This window comes from Sebastes fasciatus, chromosome 2 (assembly GCF_043250625.1).
Source record: "Sebastes fasciatus isolate fSebFas1 chromosome 2, fSebFas1.pri, whole genome shotgun sequence".
Lineage (NCBI taxonomy): Eukaryota > Metazoa > Chordata > Actinopteri > Perciformes > Sebastidae > Sebastes > Sebastes fasciatus.
The window spans coordinates 35,929,688-35,951,322 of NC_133796.1; the positions used below are offsets into that span (position 1 = coordinate 35,929,688).

General features: G+C 39.6%; 2 protein-coding genes across 3 annotated transcripts in view; one reads left to right on the forward strand and one right to left on the reverse strand.

The window, feature by feature from the left end:
• LOC141759842 (CD151 antigen-like) overlaps window positions 1-3,988 on the forward strand; it is a 35,964-nt gene extending 31,976 nt beyond the window's left edge. The window contains exons 6-9 of one of the 2 annotated variants that reach the window (XM_074622288.1): window positions 1,535-1,693; window positions 1,907-1,993; window positions 2,097-2,190; window positions 3,459-3,988. In XM_074622288.1, coding sequence (XP_074478389.1) covers window positions 1,535-1,693; window positions 1,907-1,993; window positions 2,097-2,156 — 306 coding nt within the window. In that variant the 3' untranslated portion in view covers window positions 2,157-2,190; window positions 3,459-3,988. Of the gene's footprint in view, window positions 1-1,534; window positions 1,694-1,906; window positions 1,994-2,096; window positions 3,434-3,458 lie in introns of those variants that run through there. The other variant, XM_074622277.1, reaches the window with a different exon arrangement.
• A 4,801-nt stretch (window positions 3,989-8,789) lies between these two features.
• kcna4 (potassium voltage-gated channel, shaker-related subfamily, member 4) overlaps window positions 8,790-21,635 on the reverse strand; it is a 139,096-nt gene continuing 126,250 nt past the window's right edge. Inside the window, exon 2 of the mRNA XM_074622263.1 lies at window positions 8,790-9,460. The gene's annotated coding sequence lies outside the window, so the exon portion shown is untranslated. The remainder of the gene's footprint in view (window positions 9,461-21,635) is intronic.

Consider the following 21,635-nt stretch of genomic DNA (forward strand, 5'->3'; position numbering starts at 1 on the left):
ACTCACTAATTAACACATTGAATCTCCTTTGTTCAGTCCGTACAAAAAAGAAACTGTAAAAGTGGTTGTGTTTTTACAGGCGGCTGTGAGCTTGACTGTTTTATAATTGGGAGTAGTTGCCAGTCAGCCAACGGAGACTCCAGGAAGTTTACTACACCCGCCCCAAGGAATAGTCCAGTCCAGTTTCGACGGAGCCGTAGTTGTTTCTCGAAGGAAGTTTTGAATGTCTGTTATCAACCTAAAAAAAATAAAAAAATAGATTTTATGTTATTGTTTTGATATAAATGTAATTGATGGTGCTGTTAGATCCCGTTAATACAGTTGCGTTCCTCCCTTTGTTTGCAGCAAGCGGGAGGGCAAAGAGTTTTTTGACCGCAGTGAAAATTTTGCTTTTGAAAGGCTAAATGCCAACAAATATAGATTGAAGCAGAATATTTCTTTTGATAAAATAAGAAAATAATGACATCTATCTTTTTTCAATACATTTTGACTTTTGGACTTTACAATGCTCTGTTATTGGAAAGGTTTGGAAGACGTGAGTCGGACTATCTTGCACAGCCACCACTGGAATCTAATTCAACAAATAGTACATAATACTTATAATATTAGTGCAGCCTGATCTTTATCTGCAACTGTGCAGAAATACCAGGTTTAAACAGAATGAATAGACGTGCAAAAAAACAACACTGCCCATCGTTCACATGTTAATTTAGACTTTGAATGTTAACGTTATGAACGAAGCTTCGAACTACAGTGGAAACCGCTTATAGTGATCACGGTTACAGTGATCAACCGCTTATATGGATCAAAAAGCTTGGGAGAGAATCATTCCTTTACAAATGCTGTTGAAATAATTTGCTTTTAGTAATCAAGTAGTCCGCTTACAGTGTTCATTTTGGGGTCTTGTCATTTAGACAACATATGGAAAAATATTTTAAAACTACGTTAGACTAAGGTTAGTTGAATTTGAGTTTTGTTTTTTACTTTACTCCCTTGATACTTTGCCTCGCGGACCGTCTGCTTTCCGGCTGGATACTTGAGGCTGATGCTACGTGTACATTGATATCGTGATGTGAAAAGGAAAGTAATTTTCTCTGAATAAAAAAACAAATGTGTACGGGGAAAGCGCCTGTGGTTTAAGCAGCTGACCGGCATCCGTCTCCCTCCATGCCGCTATCGAGTGAGCGAGCGAGGGATCCAGGCAAAGAGGCGCCGTTCAGCATGCGCGCTCGTGCTGCAGAAAAAACGGCAATGCCTCACCCTCAGTGATGGAAAAGGCAGAAGAATTGGCAGCGAGCCAGTATCGACCTCCTCGTATAACTATTGATAAGAAAACAAATAAGCCCAACATGTCAAACTATTCTTTCAGTGTTCTGCTTGTCGTTGCTTTAGTGACGTGCAGTAAAATCTTCCATCTGTTAGTATGAAACAACTTCTGATGTTTCATATATAGCTGTGTCTTTTCATTCTTTTTTGCTACCGTCAAAATTCCCCTCTATATATAGAATATGTGTCTTCTTCTGTCTCCCGTCAGTTCAAGTGCTGTGGCAGCAACAGTTCATCCGACTGGGCTGAGAGCGTCTGGATTCGCTCCAGAGAGGCAAGCGGCAGGATGGTGCCTGACAGCTGCTGTAAGAGTCGCACCGATCTCTGCGGCCGCAGGGACCACCCATCCAACATCTACAAGGTGGAGGTGAGAGCATGAAGGGTGCTGGAGGGGCGTCGGTGGGGTTTTCAGTGCGGGTGGCCAGATCAGTATTTCTGTCATGTCTCAGTATGTCGGCATTGAGACTGTATGGTGTGAGAGTAGCAGAGACAGAAGAGATGCGTATACATAACATTTGTTTGCAGTGAGACTCCCACATCAACTGATGCAACATGAAGACACTCTTTGTTTTTCATTTAGGGCGGCTGCATCACCAAACTGGAGAAATTCATCCTGGACCATCTGAAGATCATCGGAGCGGTGGGTGTCGGGATTGCTTGCGTACAGGTGAGCAAATAAATCTCTTTCAACATAACACATAAACAAAGATTAAATATCCATGGAGATGTTGCTAAATTATGTTTTTCCTTCCCTGCCATCCAATCCCCAGGTCATAGGGATGGTGTTTACATGCTGCCTATATCGAAGTCTAAAGGCAGAGCCGTACTAAGAGAAGCAGAAGAAGAAGAGTGTGGGTGAAGGAGGTAACTTCATCACCACATGCCAAACTCAAATAGCCCATAGGTTCTTTTCTTTGCCTTGCACATAGGGGAAGAAAAATTTGGCGAGGGATCAAATTGCACATCTGAGGATCTCATTTTAAACAAAGGGTGGAAAAACACTACGAGGTTTCTTGAAGTAATTAGGCACACAAATTGCAGTCTCAGCTACATCTTCGAGATCACAGCGCTGTGAGAAAAAAGCCTCAGAGAGAGAAACTGATGGGAATTTGAACACAGATTGTGTAATTTAGTGCGGGGACAGCCTCCCCGGGACTGAAACATTGTAGTTTTCTTCCACTCCGATTCCCTCGATGTACATTTGTTTTTTCGGACCAGGTGCTAGACCCGAGAGCGCTGTAAAGATCAGTGGAGTAAAAACTGGCACTTTGCAGAAAATGTTAATCCTGGTCGCAGCAGCTTCCCTTTCCCAGCAGCGTGGTTTAACAAGCCTACCTCTGGGGCCTTCTTCAACTGCAACAGCATTTAGTTTCCATGTTAACCAGCCAGTCATGCATTTTAAATATCTGTTCGATAGTGGCCTTTTTAAAACTTTTCAACTGTTTTTATATTTTGTAAATGATTGTTTTCGACACTTGAGGTGCTTTCTTGTGAGCTATTATTTTTGCCTAAAGTGTCTTCATAGTGTCAGTGTTTGATCTTGTTTTTAATCAATTTAAAGACCTGCTGAGAAGGACACAGTATCTGCTGAGTGAAGGTACACCAATTAGTGTCTTCCTCAGCAGCATAACTGGTGCCATTCGACACAGCAACAGCAGCATTTTAACCCTGTGTGACTACTCCAAGGTGATGTTAATGAAGTGATTAATGTTACATACAAGCAGTGCCACTAATATGACTCATAAGAAAGTGCCTCATGTTTGCTTCTTTTTTTATACAAGGGATTTATCCACTGATGCCAAAGTTAGTCAACTTTGTGTAAGGACCTACTGTATCTCTTCCAGCCTTATTCACGTATATCTACTGATGTCTCTCTTTTTTAGATTGTTTTCATAAATGAAGATTTTGTTTTACTTTTCTATAGTCCATAAATATTTTATTGTATTTAACAGACACTTTTGGTAGAAAGTGATAGTCACTCACTGTTGGCAATGATCTTTTCCCGTGTGCCTCAAAGACAACACTCAATTAATCTGCTGTATTTCTGTTTTTGTGATAATCCTGGAATAATTTTAGTTTGAATAAACACTAAACAACAATACACTTTGCTTCTGCTGTGTTTGCTTTCTCAGCAAAAGTCAGGCGGCAGTTTGCAACATGAACGGTGTAACAAGGAGCATCTACGTTTTTATGCCTCTGCGCCGACGACAGCCGTGGTCGAATGAATTGTGTTTTCAGGGTGTCTGTACATCCACTACGTAATATCACAGGAACACCCGGAGGGACTTTCTTCAAATTTGGCACAAACGTCCACTGATTAGACTGTTGTCAGGCTATTACCTAGGCGTTATCAGGTGCTATAAGCCCCATAGATGTGGGTCTAGGGGCCTACTACTCCCACTAGCAGGTGTTATCATCTATTCACATGGCAGATCACCTAGAGAAGGTATAAAAGAACACAACAGCAACCTCTAGCAACCGTAATAATTATGACAGAAGCAGAAGTCAGGCGCTGTAGCATAGACAGTGTTTTCACAGGGTTTTCACCCAGGAGACTGGAGTTCGCATCCCGTCTGAAACCAACAACGTGTAGTTGTCTTTGTGTTAGAAGTTATTCTAACCCAAAACACTGTGTTTTTCCCTAAACAAGTGTTTGTTTGTTTTTGCCTAAACCTAAAGAAGTCGTAATTTTATTGCCTAAACCTAAAGAAGTTGTAGTTTTTTTGCCAAAACCTAAAGAAGTTGTTATTTTATTGCCTAAACCTAAAGAAGCCTTTTGTTTGTGTTCAAAACGTGACATGCTTTTAAGTTTCACTTTCAGTTTTACAACGTAGTAGGCCCCTAATGACCCACATTTATGGTGCTTATAGTGACTGATAATGTCTATTCAATGGCCTGATAACAGTCGAATCGGATGACTTGGACTCAAGGATGAATTGATTACATTTTGGTGGTCAAAGGTCACTATGACCTCACAAAACATGTTTTTGGCCAGAACTCAGGAGTTCATATGTTAATTATGACAATTTCAAACAAGTGTCTAAAGGGATCAAATGACGAAGTGATGACATTTTGGACAGACATGGATGTAAACTGCAACTTGACTGGCTGGCGGAGGCATACAACCGTTTATTCAGTGTGACAGATTATGATTTGAAAAAACACCAACTGACAAATAAACCAAATATTTTAACAACTTTACTGCAGGAATGCTGAGCAACGTCCTTCACCTCAGTTATTGGGTCATGTCATCCCTTAAAAACTGCCAAAAAGCACACTATTGTGTAAAGACAAATCCACACGCCTGTAACCAGTGGCCCTTACACAATTGGCACCAGCTTACGGGTGCATTAGTGTATTAACCTAAAGTCAATTCCCTAATGTTACTGTACTGTGGTCATTTGGGATGTGAGCCATATTCCTGACAGCTGCTTCTGGAGTGTATATACCATTACAGCTATATGGTGTGTAATGGAAGTCATTCTGCTGTTGGGTTCGAGGCTGGCTCATTTGACCCGCTGTATTGTTGAGAGTGACGGTGCATCAGTGTCATTACTGTGAGCAGCAGCAGTTACTGTGTGCAAACACAGGGAGGCAGCACCCGCCAGGCTTTCACCACCACAACACCACACTGATGAAAACAGCTGGTGAGAGTGTGTGCAAAACACCCAGAGGCTGTTGAGGATTACTCCCCCCCCCTCCCTAAACACACTCTCTCCTAATTCAGACAGCTTTAATGTGGTTACCATGGGAGGGGAAAAGGGTCTTTTTAAACGTGCACACAATGACAAATGTCATTTGGACGTTGAACTTCACCTGCTTATGTTAGTGAAAAACATACAATTCATTCATCCACAAAATATGCTTCTCATGTGTGCGATGTAATGAGCCAAAAGAAAATCAAATGGCAACCGGTCCGCTCGCAGCTACAGACTTCTAATTGGTTTCCATTGGGACTGCTAACAACGCAAATGAAGCCATTCCTCAGTTAGTGGAGATGGCAGAGTAAAAACATTTCCCCTCTGTGTAACAGGTGCACATGGTGAAATAAAACAACACAAATGTGTGTGTGTGTGTATTGTCATAGCACCCCTTGAAGGTGCTCTCACAGCACACCTCGTGAAAGCTGAGTCATCCCTGGCAAAATGAGCGGGTGAGTTGTGTTTTTTTTCCCCTCCTCATGGTGGGGGGGGCGTGGGGGGAGATCAGCAGTTAACGTTTCCATTGGAGTGAAAGTAGTTCAGCACATGGCCATTTTAACAGGGCTCTTTTCCAAGGAGCAGACATCTGTGGAATGCAGGTCGTCCGTCCTCTTGACACAGCCGCTGCTTGTTGCCTGAGTTGGACTTTAAATAGATGACAGAAATTATGACAAGCCTTTGAACAACCAGTGAGTCCCAACCAATTGTGGCCCGCTGATGAAAACCACAATAAATCTCCCTCCTCCTCCTCGCCAGCCGTGCAGGCCTCCATGCCTGTTCTGCTTGCTCGCTGTGACAGCCTGCGTACAGGCTAACATAAGGGGTGTGATAATAACGCCAGTGCATGGCATTTTAAAAATACCTCCTCCAATACTGTAGTTGCACCTCGACCTGTTGGCCCATCCAGCAGAGAGGTTTGTTATTTTCAGTCCAGGGGGCGGGGGTTTATAATGATACATCCTCCTCCGTCCACTTTTTCTCCTGGGAGTTGATGTGATTTCTGTGCGTACAGGACAAACAGACAACAGTTTGTCTGCAGCTGGTGACAGTAGGAGGAACATGCAGATTTGTTCCAAGGGTACACAAACCGCTGTGTGTGTCTAATTTTAGTTAGAGTTTGCATTATTTTCAACTTTAACTTCTTCGACTGGGACATCTCGCCGGAGTCCACTGTTATCAGGCCATTAAATAGGCGTCATCAGTCGCTATAAGCACCATAGAGGTGGGTCAACAGGGGCCTACTACACCTACTATGTTGTAAAACTAAATGAAATGTCACATTTTGAACACCAAAAAAAAGGCTTCTCTAGGTTTAGGCAACAAATAAACAGTTACGTTTAGGGGAAAACATTGTGTTTTGGGTTAAAATAACTACGAATACAAAGACAACTACACATTGTTGGTTTCACACGGGATGCAAACTCCCGTCTCCTGGATGAAAACCCTGTGTTTTGTGTCCGATCCATCGCTGGAGTTTCGCACTGGCTAAACTACGGCGCCTGACTTCCGCTTCTGCTTCTGTCATAGAGATCGCTGTTATGTTCTTTTATACCTTCTCTAGGTGATCTGCCATGTGAATAGATTACAAAACCTACTAGTGGGTGTAGTAGGCCCCTATTGACCCACATCTATGGGGCTTATGGCACCTGATAACGCCTATTTAATAGTCTGACAACAGTCTAATCAGCTGGAATTTGAGAAGTCCCCAAGAATTTGTTGTTTCTGATTTGGTTTGACAGCAGTTACATTTATCATGAGCTAAAACGGTTGCTGTCATCACTGGGGGTCGGGTTAAGGTGAGGTAAGAATAGTTATGGTTAAGTTTCCGGTTACCTATGAGGAAATGAGTATTAACGCCGCAGTGGTTCCCAATCTGTGGGTCAGGACCACCCAAAGAGGTTGTTAGATAAATCCCAGCGGTCGTGATGATTAACGGCATAGGTAAGAAGAAACAATATTGTAACTAGGGCTGTCAATTGATTCAAATATTTAATCAAGATTAATCACATGATTGTCCATGATTAATCGTGATTAATCGCAAATTAATCACACATGTTTTATCTGTTCAAAATGTACCTTTAAGGGAGATTTGTCAAGTATTTAATACTCTTATCAACATGGGAGTGGGCAAATATGCTGCTTTATGCAAATGTATGCATATATTTATTATTGGAAATCAATTAACAACACAAAACAATGACAAATATTGTCCAGAAACCCTCACAGGTACTGCATTTAGCATAACACAATATGCTCAAATCATAACATGGCAAACTGCAGCCCAACAGGCAACAACAGCTGTCAGTGTGTCAGTGTGCTGACTTGACTATGACTTGCCCCAAACTGTATGTGATTATCATAAAGTGGGCATGTCTGTAAAGGGGAGACTCGTGGGTACCCATAGAACCCATTTACATTCACATATCTGGAGGTCAGAGGTCAAGGGACCCCTTTGAAAATGGCTATGCCAGTTTTTCTTCCCCAAAATTTAGTATAAGTTGGGAGCATTATTTATCCTCCTTCACGACATGGCTAGTATGACATGGTTGGTACCAATGAATTCCTTAGTTTTTCTAGTTTCATAGGATAGCAGTATCTTCACTCTAGCTTTAAAACTGAGCCCGCTACCTAAACCTAAAAATCAGAAGTCACGTTAATGCGTTAAAAAAATTTGTGGCTTTAAAACAAATTAGCGTTATTATGGCGTTAACTTTGACAGCCCTAATTGTAATATTAATTCAAAATAATGTTTATTTTTTGCTCTATTTTGTTTCTTGTGAACTACTGGATAATTTGATGTCTTCACGCCCCTAAAACATTGGAATAAATCGATCTGTATTTATCTGAAATGACTCTTTAGCTAACTGGCCATGCTGGGTAGAGGAATGCAGCCTCCTGACAAGCGTCCACAAATAGACGTTGCATCGTTTGAAGAGGTCACATGCCAAATAGGTTAGGAACTACTTGTCAACATTAGTGTTTTTACATTACGTAAAAAGAGATAGGGATGTCAGGGAAGCACTACAGATGATTCTGTAGGCAGAATATTTCATGAGGGCTCTGAACCTTTATCGCTGTGACTTTCAGCTGAACACAGGAGGTCTAAACCTAATCTGCTCTCATGTTGAGCTGTATATACGCTCTGCATCCTGAACGTCTCTGCTGCAGACATCTCAGCTCCTTTCATTTTCATTCAAGGCCTCGGCTGTTTACATTGTGTGTGTTTGTGTGTGTGTGAGAGGAGGGGGCGGGTGGGTTGTAACAGATGTAATCACGAGTCTGTAGATGGCAGCAACACTCTTGGCCTATCCGTCTCAATAAAATGGGTAAAAAGTCTATTGTCTTGGCGGTCAAGGGCTGCCAACTGAAATTGAAATTAATTGGAATAATCCAGCGTGAAGAGAAAAAAAAATCCACTCGCTATCAAGAAGAGTTGTTTCGCTGTCTGCTCTTGTATACCTGAGCACATATACTGGCCAAAAATGTATGCATACTCACGCTCTAGGTACATTTTTATAAAAGCAGTCATGTTAGTTTATCAAAATACACAACACACTGAAATGGATTAATACAGAGTAACAGCTTCTCTTCACCCACAACGTGATGATCATGACTCTGGATCAGCGTTAAGCCTCATTATGCAGCAAAACATGGCAGTTCTATTCTGCTCACTTGGTCAAACTGTAAATTGACTTGCTCAACATTATATATGGTTATTTTTTACACAGTTATCAACAGTGTTATTAAGTGCTGACTTATCATTTTTGTGGTGTGTGTGTGTGTGTGTGTGTGTATATGTATGGAGGGTGCTGCTGATTATGTAAGTCATTTACATTTCCTCCAATTTGAGAGTGACTGGCTCAGCAAACTGAGAGACTTTGAGCCCCGGTATAGCTTTCAAGCTCCCCTCAGACTAATACTGAGGAGCTGTGTGAAATAAAACCTCTCACTGAGCTGCCTCTCAGCTTTTAAGAGATGTCACTGGTGCATCTGTCGAATAAAAAAATAAAAAAAACTACAAGGATGCACATCAGGGTAAAGCTCCTGTGTGCTGACAAGAGGCTCACATGTGGAGCTCTTATCCCTCTGCATACAGATACGGTATACGTACTCCACATACGTCACTCCGCCTGTCACTCACTTGCTCCCTCAGGCTCGCTTCAACCCTTCGCGCGCTCCCTGAAGCGTAGCACCTCAACATCTGGCTCTCCATCCTCTCCCTCTTCTGGGTCACATCCCATTCAGGCAGAGGAGATTCTGAGTCCTTCGGTGTTTGGACCTCCAAGGTGGTTTGACCAGCTGGATCTGCCTCTAGGGGGTTTGGACTGTGTCCGTTTGGGGGGTGGGGGTAGGAGGGTGGTTGTAAGCTTTGGGTGTGTCCCCCCAGGGATGGCAGCAGGGTTGCAGCTGTAGATGTGGAATCAGATGTGATACTACAATGCAGATGAAAAAAAACAAACACTTGAAACGCTTCACTTTAACATACAATACAGTTAATATTCATGCAACAATTTGTGCATGAGCAGCAGGACGGAACCTGCTGAAATCCAAAATAAATAAATAAATGACTTGATAAATTAATGAATATGCCATTAAATGTACCAAAAATAATATTAAAAATAAATGTAGGCATTAATTAATTGATACAATGTGACAGAAATTGATATTTCTTTTTTAATGTGCTTCTTAATTTATTTACCTTTGTATTAATTCCCTATCTATCAACTCTTCCATTCAATTTTCCTATTTATTTATTTTTATTAACTTTTAAATATATTACTATTGTAAATGTATTTTTGAATGTATTTATTTATTATTAAATTGTATTTATTTATTTATGTATTTATTTATTTTTATAGATTTATTTATTTATGCATGGTTTTCCTTTTGCATTTCCCCCTTACATATTTCCCCAAACTTATTTATTTCTGTATTCTTTTCTTTATACATTTATTTTTACATTTCTGCTTCATTTAATATCATATTTATTTATTGATCAAGTCAATAATTTATTAATTTATTTTATTAACTTTAAACTTTTAAACTTTAAACTTTAACTTTATTTATTTATTTATTTTTGCATTATTTATTTTAGATTTATTTTTAAATTTATTTATTCATTATTGAATTGTATTTGAGTCAAATTCCCTGTATATACACACTTGGCAAATAAATCTGCATCTCATTCTAAAAGTTATAATACCACAGTATAAAAATACTCCATAGAAAGTAAATGTCCTGTATTCAAAACTTTACATAAACCCGGTAACATTATTAATTATGAAAAGTAGCATTAAATTGACATATTGGTATAAAATACAAATGAAGTTTATCAAGTGAATCAATCAAGTGAAAATCATGTATCTTCAAATGGTGATGATATTTAAAGAAAGTCAAGGATTAAATGCTCCTTTTAGAGCTGCGACCGGCAATCGATTAATCTATTGGTTGTCAACTATTAAATAAATCACCAACTGTTTTGATAATCGATTTAATCAGTTGAGTAATTTTTGAAGAAAAATAAGTCAAATTCTCTGATTGCAGCTTCTTTAATGTGAATATTTTCTGGTTTCTTTACTCCTCTATGACAGTAAACTGAATATCTTTGAGTTGTGGACAAAACAAGACATTTGAGGACGTCATCTTCGGCTTTGGGAAACACTGATCGACATTTTTCACCATTTTCGGACATTTATAGACCAAACAACTAATCAATTAATTGATAAAATAATCAACAGATTAGTCGACCATGAAAATAATTGTTAGTTGCACCCGTACTTCTTTTATTGGTTGAAAATATTTTTACTTCTTCTCTTTACTCCCTGGATTATCTAAAAAAAATGCATCGTCATAAAGCTTTTCTTATTTTGTGAAAGTTGACATTTTGGAGATATATTGAGTTCACAGGACAGCAATGAAGATGAATATTGAATATTAATACACTCTATATGTACTTCCAATTACAGGCTGTTTGAATCTATTACAGTGATAATGACAGGGCATGTGTGTGTGTGTGTGTGTGTGTGTGTGTGTGTGTGTGTGTGTGTGTGTGTGTGTGTGTGTGTGTGTGTGTGTGTGTGTGTGCGTGCGTGCGTGCGTGCGTGCGTGCGTGCGTGCGTGCGTGCGTGCGTGCGTGCGTGCGTGCGTGCGTGCGTGTATTATAGTTAAAAATGATTGAAATGCAGCAGATGCACTTGCTTTATCTAACTGAAAGGATGTCGACAGTGTTGAGGGTCAATGACTCGACCAGGGACACTAAATGTGCATTAAAAGATCCCCTGAAGTGCATAATAAAATGCTTATCGACACACTTGGATTAGACCACGGGGCGAGATGGGGATGTAGATATATTTTTTAATATCTTTTAACTTTCAATCAGAAAATGTGCTCATGCAGGTGAAATCCTAATTAAAGAAGGACCACAAGACCTGAAAAACACAAGCTATTGTGTTATTACTGGAGCTTTGAGCACTGGGTGCACTAATATATCCATTTAATGCTCCTTTATCCTTCCACTACACTACAATTCAGAGACAAAAAAATTGACTTTTTACTCCACTACATGTCTACCAAAACTATAGTTACTTTTCAGATTAAGATTTTACATACAAAACATATAATCAGGTAATAAAAGATGATGCATTGTTACAGATTAAACTACCAAACAGCATGTAAAGGAGTTGAAATGAGCTCCACCTCGACCAGCTACAACATTAAAGTGCTGCTTACATGTTAATGTGTCAATAATTAAGATGCAGTAATATCATGATATACAGTCGCACTGACAGGGGTTATTCTGCATAATGAGTACTTTTATATTTCAAACTTTAGGTGCATTTAATACTTCTGTATTTTTACAGGACTTGCATACATTTTTTAAATGTAGGACTTTTACTTGTAATAGAGTATTTTGTAAATTATCTGCAAAAAATGATCTGAATACTTCTCCCGCTACTGATTAAAACCATGTTGTCCTTTTAATTTATGACCCTTTACATCGCTTTAATGTTGAAATTTGTATCTCCGGCCTTCTGTAAAGAAACAAAGCTTTTAATTAGCGCTCGGAACGAGGTCAAAACGAGCACATTCTCCCTCCTGTCTATGTTTCACTGGGAAATCAAATAAAAGCATGTCGTCCTTGTAATTCATGAAGTGACGGCTTAATCTAATGTGATGGTCAAATTAGCATTATCTCAGTGAAAGAGCTGAACGTCTCTTCTGTGTCAGGGTTTCATTAGGAAATCAAAACCATTTTGTCCTTTTAATTCACGGCCTTCTGCTCCTTTCTCATTTACCTTGTTTCTCAGAAGCTTTATCTGATAGTAAAGAATATGTAATATTCAGATAATTGCACCAAGATACTATTAAATATCTTATTGAGATACCACAATTCTTTTTCTTCTTTCATTCTGACTTTTGTGACTGAGCTGCAGTGATGCAGAGACCCTCAGGGCGTCTGAATATTGGCTCAATAATAAAGTCAATGTTCTCCCCAAGAAGAACCAGTTTGTCTTTTTATTCAGGAGGTAATTGCAGTGGGATTATGAAATTTTGGTCTTTATCTTTTTGGGAGTGACTCTCAGGCACAAGAGTGTTTATGTGTGCACACACACACACACACACACACACACACACACACACACACACACACACACACACACACACACACACACACACACACACACACACAGAAGATGATGATCTAAAGCCTGCTCATTCACAGATCAATATATACCCTCACTGGGATTACATGTACAGTATGAACTCTGTGTTGCTGTGAAAAACTAGATTAACTCTAAGAGACACACATAGACCCCTTTTTGTCTTGTTTAGGGGGGAAGGGGGGGTGCAGGGGGTCTTTAGGTGAAGATAGCAGGTCAACAGTAGATGCCACATAGAAGTGGTGTACATCATCTGAAAGCTGGGAACCTGAAGATTAATTTGAGATGCAGCTCAGGTTGTTCTAGTCATAAATCAGAAATAAACTGTGAGAGTGTATAAGGGTTTAGAACATTATGATAGAAGTACATGATGGTCATTCCCATGGTCTGTTATGTCTCATAAGTTGTTGCAGCAACTTTTATTCATTTATTCAGGGACAATGCACAATAATTATATCATACCAAGTATAGCTCAAAGTTCATTTTTATCTGTGGTCAATGGGCGGAGGTTACAGAGATAAAAGATCAGTTGTATCAAACCCTTACACTTTCTAAAAAGCACACAATAAAACACTAAAAACTAAAAACTAAGAAACAAAACTAAATTTTGGGGTTGATACCATATTCTACACAGATTTGGTGCTTAATTTAACCATTTTTTTACCACTCAAGAGTTGATAAAAATGATCAAAAATTCCTCCAAATTACCACATTAAACTAATTAAAGTATTAGAAGTAACCCAACATTATCTCTCAGTTCCGTTTTAAGTAAAAGTACCAATACATTCATGTAAAAGTACTTTTAGTTTTATTAAAGTGGCTATAATCGATATCTTTATAATAACAATGGGTAGAGCGGGTCTTTCTTTAATCACAAGGTCGGTGGTTCGATCCCCGGTTCCTTTTGTCTGCATGTTGAGGTGTCCTTGAGCGAGACATTGAGACCCAAGTTGCTCCCCGAGTGCTTTACAGCAGCTCACTGGGTTAAATGCAGAGGTCAAATTTCATGTTTGTACATGTATGTATATGATGAATCTAATAAAATTGAAGTTTAAGGGTGTTGCTTGTAGTAAAGATCCTACAGAGAATTATCACCTGAATCTGCAGCTCCCCCCGGCTGTATAGAGCTTTATAGTGAGTTTCAGCTCATTGTTTAGCTGTCTGGCTGCAACTTCACTCTTTTGGTTCACTCTCGCTGCTCTCAGTGTCGTTTTCAGCCGCAGCAGGCAGCTGTTTCAAGTGAAAAAGCTCTAAATACCCGGTATATTCTACCTGCTCAGCAGCAAACACCAGACAGACGGGGTTAGAGACTAGCTGGTGAACATAGTGGAGCATTTAGCAGCTAAAGAGCCAGATATTTCCCTCAGGAGTTGGTAGAGATCTGAAGCAGAGCTGAGAGAGAGTGAATATTGGACTTGCATTCATCAGGTGGACACAAACACACTACTGTGTGATGAATGATAATGTTGCTCCGTAACTGCTGGATGTGTAAATAAGCAACTGTTTGCTGTAAATGAGCAACCGTTTGCCATATCAACTTAAAAGGTCATGACATGTTACTAATGTTGTATTCATTACTTGATTCCGCTGCCTCCAAGGGGCCAAATTAATCCTTATTGCAGGTTTAAGGCTTCATAGGGTCACAAGATAAACCTGAGGGGTCATGATATGATTAATGGATTAATGGGGTATAAAGAGGAAAACGTCTGTTCTGCCACACAAATTTGAGTTCCTGTTTAGGGATTTTAATGCTTGAATATGTTTTTGTTTGGGGAATATAAAATGTTACCTTTAAGGTCTTGAATGTGTCAAGAGGCTCCAACTACACATTTTTTTTGTGAGGGGTCAAAAGCCAAAGCAGATGGGAACCACTGTTTTTTTTAACGCTTTTTTTTTTACAATATTTTTTTATTATGCTTTTAAACACAAACACAGACAAAACCAACAATATGCCAACACACAGTGTCCACAAGATCTAAACAGACTTAGATCCCTGACACATGATATATAACATAGCACATTATATACTCAAAGAGATGATTGTACACAATCACATGAATATGTAGTGGAAAATGTCCTAGCATCTATTTATGTATGTATAAGGATAAGGAGACGCTCAGTCCATTACAGGTGATTACAATCGACAGTGATGCAACAACAAAACATTCAACGAAAAATCTAAGAACAAAACACAATACACAAAAGTCAATAAATAAATATTTCGCCCTACGACCAAAAACTTTGCCAATTTTCAATATTCTAATCTATCAGACCCTTTAGTACAATATTTGTAAGTCTTTTACCAGCATATTCAAAGAATGATGTGGGACCAGTGCTTTAATTTTTTATAATCTTATCATGTGTTTTTAATGTCAAATCTGAAAAGTAACAGCTGTCAGATATTTATATATACTGTATATATATATATAATTTATATATATTTTGCAGTAGAAATCGTTTTCACTCTGAAATGTGAAGTAGTGTAAATACTCAAGTAAAGTAGTGCAGTCCAGTATACTGTCAGCGGTGAAATGATCCTACTCTTTGGTGGGATCAGCAGTGATCTGCACAGCCAGAAGCATCTCAGCAGCAGACAGGAAGAGACTGGACAAATGAAGGCCAGTTCTGCCCTGGGATGCTGTTTCACTCCACAGAGGAGGAGTGAGAGAGACGGATGATGGCCAAACTACCTCCCACCTCCTACATGAAACCCTGGGAGCTGTGGGCAGCTCCTGCAGGGACAGGACGGCTGCTCCACCCGTGGTGTGTGAAGAAGCACTGCTGCAGTCGCCACAACAAACTACTGGACCTCAAGTCAATCACACAAATCAACTATTGACCTTTTTGCACTTCTGTCTTTAAATTATTAGACACACACACTTTATTTCTGCTCCAACAACTGCAATAAGCTGTATTGAATGCTGCTAACACTGTTTATACTACTCACCAACAATCTTCATTTTCTCAAGTCCAGTATTTGTATTCATTTATTGCAACTTCCTTATCTCATCATATTAAAATGTAAGTTATAATTACATACTGTATATGTTAGAAGGAACTTTTGTGGTAAGGACCAAACTGTCTTCCAGTCATAAGTTATAATTATTCAGTGTATTAATCTGAAATGAAGGACCAAGGTAAGTTTTTTTTTTTATTATTGCGAAATTTACATTAAAATATGGCATTGTACAGAACAGTCCACAACTACAAGGGAACAGACAAGCCTGGAAATTGTCATACAGTGCATAAGAGTGTGGACGAAGAGAGAGAAACAAACAAAACAACAGTAAGGAGCTGTGTGAATAGTGCTGATAGTGCTGTAGGGGTTCTCTGTAAGGTTAAGGTCCTCAACTGACATTGGAAACTTCACAGCATTCAAGGACCCAGGTGAGTACTGACTGTGTTGCTGTGTTTGAGCTGACATGCTACAGTATCTGTCTCTCTCTGTTGTGTTTGTGTGGTTGGTAATGTTAGCCTGTGTGGGTTTGTGTTTGTGGTTGGTACATTAGCTAGCTAATATCAGTAATATTGGTGACTGATCTTTTAGTGCTCTGCTGTCTTTAAAGGGACTGTTTGTAAGAATCAGGAAATTCTTACAAACAGTCCCATTAAAGAGAAATGCTTGTTAACAGCGACACTTGTGGCCGTTAAGTCAACGAAAGTCAGCGTCGGGCTCGCGCTTGCTCGCTCTAAATAGACATGAATGAGCATCGCTCAACACAGTGAGGTGACACACGTCAGCTAAAACCACAATATCACTCTCTATTTCACCTGCTTGGCAGTAATGTTAGCTGACCAGACGGAGGTCTCTCCATAAATCAGTGCTGATCCTAGTGTTGGCTTTTTCTTTTTTCGTCATACACAGGGAGAGTGATCCAGAGTAATGTTTAACATTTCTTTACTATTAAAAGTACTAAAAATTACATCCATGTAACGTTTGTCATGCTTAAATACAAGGTCCAAATTCTTAGTATCAATACAATCGATTATTTACCTTGCAAATCGATTTTTTTGTCGATCGATATACGTCCCCTGTGAAGGACAACTTGTCGAGTACCTATCGATGTAGTTGGATCGTAGGAATATAAATTGATACATTGATGTAGTAGATGAATCGTTACACCCCTACAACTCCTGCTTCAGCCTCCCGACCGCGGCCGGAGGGAACAAGGGAGACACCGGCAGCCGGTCAGAGACGATAACTTTTCTCGCTGCGGAGCCCCGTCACTTCACAAGACACGGGAAACCTCTGTTGGTCTGGAGGAGCTTCAGCATTTATTTCTGCACAAACGTCCACTGTACATTCACTAGATATTCTCAGAGCTAAACTAACTCTTCTGCAGTGTGTAGTGTGCACACATGAACATGAGCGTGGAGCGAAATAGCGAGAATGAGAGCTGTGTGATAGTGAAGGCAAGCAGGCAGAGGAGCAGAGTACAGCAGAGACTCCGGCCCCGGAGACCAAAGCTACGGTCTCCCCCGCGTTCTCCGACCGCGGCCAACACTGTTTAACAGACGGGCTTCACTAGATACTGTTTTGGTGCTTCCGTGTAGTTTGTGTTGGAGTCTTGTCTGAACAGCGTACCCACACGCGAGCGCGCATGGGACACCGACCTGGGTGATTTATATGTGTAAGAAGTTACAAACAGTCCCTTTAACAGCTAGCTAAGTATTAGCATAAAAATAAAAGTACTCATTATGCAGAATGTCCTATTTCAGAATAATGTATAGTACTGAATAGTAATTATTGATACATTACCTTAATGTTGCAGCTGGTAAAGGTGGGACTACTAAATACACTGCCGCTTTCACCAAGGGATCAAATAAGCTTTAACTTTATCCATAATGATACACAGTAATGTATTTGTTGATTATATTTTGTATTAAATAATCTGAATCAACAAAATAACTTAAGTTATCAAATAAACGTGGTGGAGTAAAAGTTACTATATTTCCCTCTGAATTATAGTGGAGTAGAATTATAAAGTAACAGAAAATGGAAATTCTCAAGTAAAATACAAGTTCCTCAAAATTGAGTAAATGTACTTGGTTACTTTCCACCACAGCACTGGATTATAATTAATGATGCGTTAATGTGTAAGCATCAGTAATGTTTCAGCTGGTAAAGGTGGAGCCAATTTCCAACACCTTATATACTGCTGGGTAACTTAATCCATAACAGTCCATCATAATTTATTGTCTGATTTATATTTTGTATTAATAATCTGAATCTGCAAAGTAACCAGGACGTGATGTTGTCAAATCCATGTGGAGTAAAAAGTACAATATTGGCTTCCAAAATGTAGTGGAGTAAAGGTACATATAAAGTAGCATAGCACGGAAATACTCAAGTAAAGTACTCCAAAACTGTACTTAAGTACAGTACTTGAGTAGTCATATTTGTGTAGTATTTGCACTGGCTTTTATCTGCATTGTAGTGACTGGGCTTACATTTATTTTGGTTGTTGTTTGGCTGATACATTTACAATAAATACTCCAAAATAATACTATTGAGTATTGCGAGTGATGAAGGGTTGAGTGGTTCTGTATTCCCCTCTTGGTTGTTGCTGTTGTTTTGGGGGGTGTAGAGGTTTTCTAGAACAGGGTAATACTGTATACTGTCTTTGGGGATTTGCAACCATGATTGGTGTCCTGCACACCACACATTCATATAATTATTTCACACTTTCAATAACATCTCACATTTTTCACATCATAATTACATCTCAACTGCTGAATTCCTGTTTTCTCAGACATAAGCTGCTTCTCACTGTATTGTCTTAAGAACATGTTGTCTGCTATAAGCCATAAAGTCTTGTCATTTAAAAATGTATGCAGTGTATTAATAATTACTGAGCTGATGTGCGTCAGCCTGCAGGTGGATTGTTGGGTTTAGATTTATCCATGTAATTTTACCAGTTTGTATATACTCCTTATGGTCTGATGTCCACAGCAGGATAACGGCCACATGTGGATGGACATGGATGCTTAATACATCCATGTGATTAGTGCTTATCAGCTCACACATACTAGTTTCCACTTGATAGGTAGCCTTGAGCTCAAAATTGAACTTTCTTCTTTCTTGTAGGGGTGTAACGATACGTTTTCACAACTATACGATACCCATCACTTTCCATGGTTCCGATACAATTCAAGGATGATATCTGGCTCATCTAGAGCGATACAATACGATACGATTCAATGACTTGTATATAAACAAGTAACCACAACGATTGATGGCAACTCCATAAACCTTTTTATTTGAAAAGAATAAAAAGTGCAAATCCAGGACCAACTGCTTCAGTTCTCAAGATACAAGGCATAAACCAACTTCTGTTCAAGTTAAATGAACAGTGCTTTAATCTGCTACTTCTTGGATTGGTCGTGTTGCTGTTGTATTTTATCTGGCCTTTGCATATTCTGCAAACAGCGAGCGATTTATCAAGGACATCTCCCTTTTTTTGAAAAAGCCAAAATGTTTCCACACGCTGGACCTCAAACGCGGCTTGAAAATATCTCGCTTGTCTGGCTTTCCCCGCTATCAGCCATGCTTCGTTTTTTTGTTGTCTTTCTGAGATGCGGCGCTGGAGCATGTCGATGACGTCATACACAGGGAGAGTGATCCAGAGTAATGTTTAACATTTCTTTACTATTAAAAGTACTAAAAATTACATCCATGTAACGTTTGTCGTGCTTAAATACAAGGTGCAAATTCTTAGTATCGATACAATCGATTATTTACCTTGCAAATCGATTTTTTTGTCGATCGATATACGTCCCCTGTGAAGAACAACTTGCCGAGTACCTATCGATGTAGTTGGATCGTAGGAATATAAATTGATACATCGATGTAGTAGATGAATCGTTACACCCCTACTTTCTTGTATTGATTGATCTACAAAGCATCTTTATCTAATGCACTGAAAATTCCTCTTTTTTCAAAAACCTATTTGCATTATGTGCATCCACAAAATCAACAAATCAACACAAATCAGATTAAGTTTTATATGAGACTGATGAGTCATCCAGGTCTGCTAATCAAGTTATACTTTTGATTATGATGGGATTTAACGATTTCAAAACAGCTGGTTGTTTACGTGGCAGTTTAGTTAATGTGACAGTTATTGCTTTAATCTGATTGATATTATTAGTACGTAAATGTAACTGAGAGTCTTGTAAACCTTCAGTATATTGCCTCACCTTGTTGTACCTCCCTGAGACTTTCCTCCTCCCTCAGATTCACTCAGGGTGGAATATGACAGTGCATAATATTTCTGCAGATTTAGCTTTTTCTTTTTTTGCTGTTGTTGTTGAATAGTTTTTTTTCCTTCCCTGCACGAGAAGCCAGGAGCTGTTGATAGGCTGTGCCTCCAATCTCTGTGTATATTGATGGGAAAAGAGATGGAGGAGGAGGTGGGGGTGCCGAGGGTGAGTGTGTGTGTTAGAGGTGGGGGTTGCGAGTTGCTGGGGCGTAAAAAGTCCACTACTATTTGTCACAGTCGACTGTGCGCCTGGCTGTCAGTGGCGCCCGCATGCATGCCGCAGCAAAGGCCTCTGGGAGCCCTGCGTCTCAGTGCGTGCATCTGCCAGGCAGGCCCCCGAACGCCTGTTGCTCTCTATGCATGGGAGTGTGTGTGTGTGTGTGTGTGTGTGTGTGTGTATGTTTGTGATCGAGAGGCTACACAAGAGGAAGCTTTGCCATAACTATCTACCTGTGTCCACCCAGGAGACTCTCAGTGGACCGCTACGACCTGCAAGGCAAGGGTCACATAACCAACAGGGGAAGCTTATCTGCGAGCTGCTGTCAGCTGACCACTATTCCCTGTGCAAGTCAATACAATTATATTTAATTGACCACACTGACTGGGGGTTGACACAGCTACGTAACTGTTAGTCAGCCTAGGTGAGCCGACCCAATTAAAAGGCTTCATTTTTTGCTGTGAATAGCAGTCAATGAAGCTGTTTCAGTTATCCGACCACGACCAATAAAAATAAAACAATAGAGAGGCGAAGTCCCTCTCCTTCCAGTGGACCCCATGGTAACTTATTTCGGAAAAAAGTATGAAAGGTAGTCAACAGCAAGAGGCAAGGATTTTTTTTAATCCCGTTTGAATTGCGCCGTGAATCACAAATATGATGTTTGTCAATTTAAAACATAATTTTGCAAGTCAAGAAAGTCAAAGTTTGTTGTAGGTTTGTCGTAGTATCATTTATTCTTTGTGTGAAACCGCTCAGTGAATTACATCTCTTGTCTCACAGATATACGTCACCAACACTAGCTAGCTAGCTAACATAGCTATTTTCCACGCACAGATGTAATGTTATGTGACCTGATGTGTTTTATCCAGCGACTCCTGGTGTTTTTATCAGCTGGGAAGAGAAAGAACGAGCGAGACCCGTTGCTGGCATGAGTTCATCCCGGTACGAAACACACAGACATCGTAGCTTCAGAGAGAGAGAGACGTCACTTACGTGACTTTTGGGTGTGTAGTCTTTCTAATTACATATTTCCACAGTCTGATACTTCAACAGCTTTACAACAAACTGAGACTTTCTTGACTTAAAAGTTATGTTTTAAATTGACAAACATCATATGTGATATTCATGTCGCAATTCAAACGGGATGAAAAAAATATGTCTCTCAACGTTTTTCCGAAATAAGGTCCCACGGTGGTCCACCAGAAGGGTGGACTTGGCCTCTCTATTCTTGTTTCTTGTTTAGGCTACTTGATAGTTCCGATTTTTTGAGAGGCAGAGCATTTTGCAAATGGCAGATTCAGATTGCGAGCAACTCCTTCTCTTTCACTCAGTGTATAGTCAGTGTTTCGCTTTAACAAGTGAACGTGTTAACTGGTGTCTCTCAGTTGAATGCGTCGTGGTTGCTGAACAGAAAGCCTTCAATTTTACTTTATCAATTTTAAATAAATACTCCTCTGTCTTTATTATC